The sequence below is a fragment of the Charadrius vociferus genome, unplaced genomic scaffold (assembly GCF_000708025.1).
Source record: "Charadrius vociferus isolate BGI_N301 unplaced genomic scaffold, ASM70802v2 scaffold1511, whole genome shotgun sequence".
Classification (NCBI taxonomy): Eukaryota; Metazoa; Chordata; class Aves; order Charadriiformes; family Charadriidae; genus Charadrius; species Charadrius vociferus.
In genome coordinates this window covers 145,429-146,934 of record NW_009646686.1, presented here as the reverse complement: position 1 = coordinate 146,934, position 1,506 = coordinate 145,429, and the positions used below count along the sequence as shown (strand labels likewise).

Sequence of the window (1,506 nt, the reverse complement as noted above, 5' to 3'; positions counted from 1 at the left end):
GGCCCCCCCCCCCCCGTGCCCCCCCAGCCGTTGGGGCTCAGAGCCCGGCAGTGTGCCTGTGGCAGTGGGCCGGGGCTGGGGGGCAGCCCGACGCAGCTCAGCCCGCCCTGTCCCCAGCGTGATGTGTGTGGCCTTCAAGTTCCCAAGTGTGGAGGTTGAAGAAGAAGAGAAAGACAAGAACAACCCAGCACCTGATAACGTCCCCCGTGGGGCCATCGGCGGAGAATTTGCCCCTGCACGAGTTCGGGGTACTGCAGGTAGGGTGCCCGGGGACCAAGGGGGTGAAGGGGTGATCACTGGGCTGCTCATGGTGGAGTGTCCTGTCATGTGTCGGTGCTTGACCCAAACCCTCCTCCCTCCATCTCTGGGCAGGGCCCAGCTGGGGCTGTGGAAAGCTTTCCTAGCAGCTTTTTTTAGTTGGGAACCTTAACTGCTAAGCCTGTGCCCTCCGAGCAGCCAGCCTGCCTCTTTGATGATGGGGTGGGATGTCCTTTCCCCCTCTAAGAGTTCTCCTGCCTGCAGGCTCCCAACCACAAGGGCCGGGACCAGATCCAAACTCGGCTGACCCCAGAGAGGCAGTGGTGGAGACGGCGGTGGGAACTGACCCTGCGGAGGTGAGCTCGGGGCTCTCCTGTGGCCGCGCAGTCCCCGTCACCCCACATCGGTCCCCTAGGCCGGGGCAGTGATGGAGCCGGGGGATTGCAATGCTGTGCTGCTCTGCTTGCAGGTCCCCGCGGAGCCGGGTGCTGCCGCAGCCCCGGTCCCCACCGCAGTGCTGAGGGCCCGCAGCGAGACCGTGGTGTGTGGCATCTGCATGGACCGCGTGTATGAGAAGCTGCTGCCAGAGGAGCGGCTCTTTGGGATCCTCCCAAACTGCAGCCATGCATACTGCGTGGGCTGCATCCGCAAGTGGCGTCGCAGCCGGGACTTCCAGAGCGTGGTCATCAAGTGAGTGGGGATGGGGACACAGCAGGGTCATCACCGGCACCCCTTCTGCACCCCAAAATCCTTCCTTGGGTCTGGCGATGTGGCTTTGGGATTGGAGTAAGTTTCCTTTGGGAACGGACACTTGGGAGTTGTGATGGGGACGGGGCTGCTGGATGAGGCCGTGGCGGTGGGACCACCCAGCATGGGTGCTGAGCACTTGCTGCCCGCTCCCTTTCCGGGAAACCCACCTGCACTCATTGCCTTCACCCAGGGCCTGCCCAGAGTGCCGGGTCACCTCCAGTTACTACATCCCCCACAAATACTGGGTCTCGGACGTGGGTGAGAAGGAGAAGCTCATCGAAACCTTCAAGGCGCGGACAGGGTGAGTGTGTGGCACCACGGGCTGCGGGATCTGTCCTGCTTCGGCAGCTGCACTCACAACTGTGCTTTGAATCCCACAGGAAAATCAGGTGCAAATTCTTTGTCCGCAACCGTGGCCGCTGTCCGTTCAAGTCAGACTGCATCTACCTGCACGAGCTGCCCGCTGCCTGGCTGCCGCAGAGCAGAAAGCCGCGGCCG

At 63.1% G+C, this 1,506-nt stretch overlaps 1 protein-coding gene across 1 annotated transcript in view; it reads left to right on the top strand.

Annotated features, from left to right (window-relative positions):
* LOC104290253 (putative E3 ubiquitin-protein ligase makorin-4) overlaps positions 1 to 1,506 on the top strand; it is a 2,759-nt gene that overhangs the window by 896 nt on the left and 357 nt on the right. The window contains exons 3-7 of the mRNA XM_009889334.1: positions 118 to 257; positions 523 to 614; positions 728 to 948; positions 1,199 to 1,309; positions 1,389 to 1,473. Of these exons, the coding sequence (XP_009887636.1) occupies positions 118 to 257; positions 523 to 614; positions 728 to 948; positions 1,199 to 1,309; positions 1,389 to 1,473 (649 nt within the window). The remainder of the gene's footprint in view (positions 1 to 117; positions 258 to 522; positions 615 to 727; positions 949 to 1,198; positions 1,310 to 1,388; positions 1,474 to 1,506) is intronic.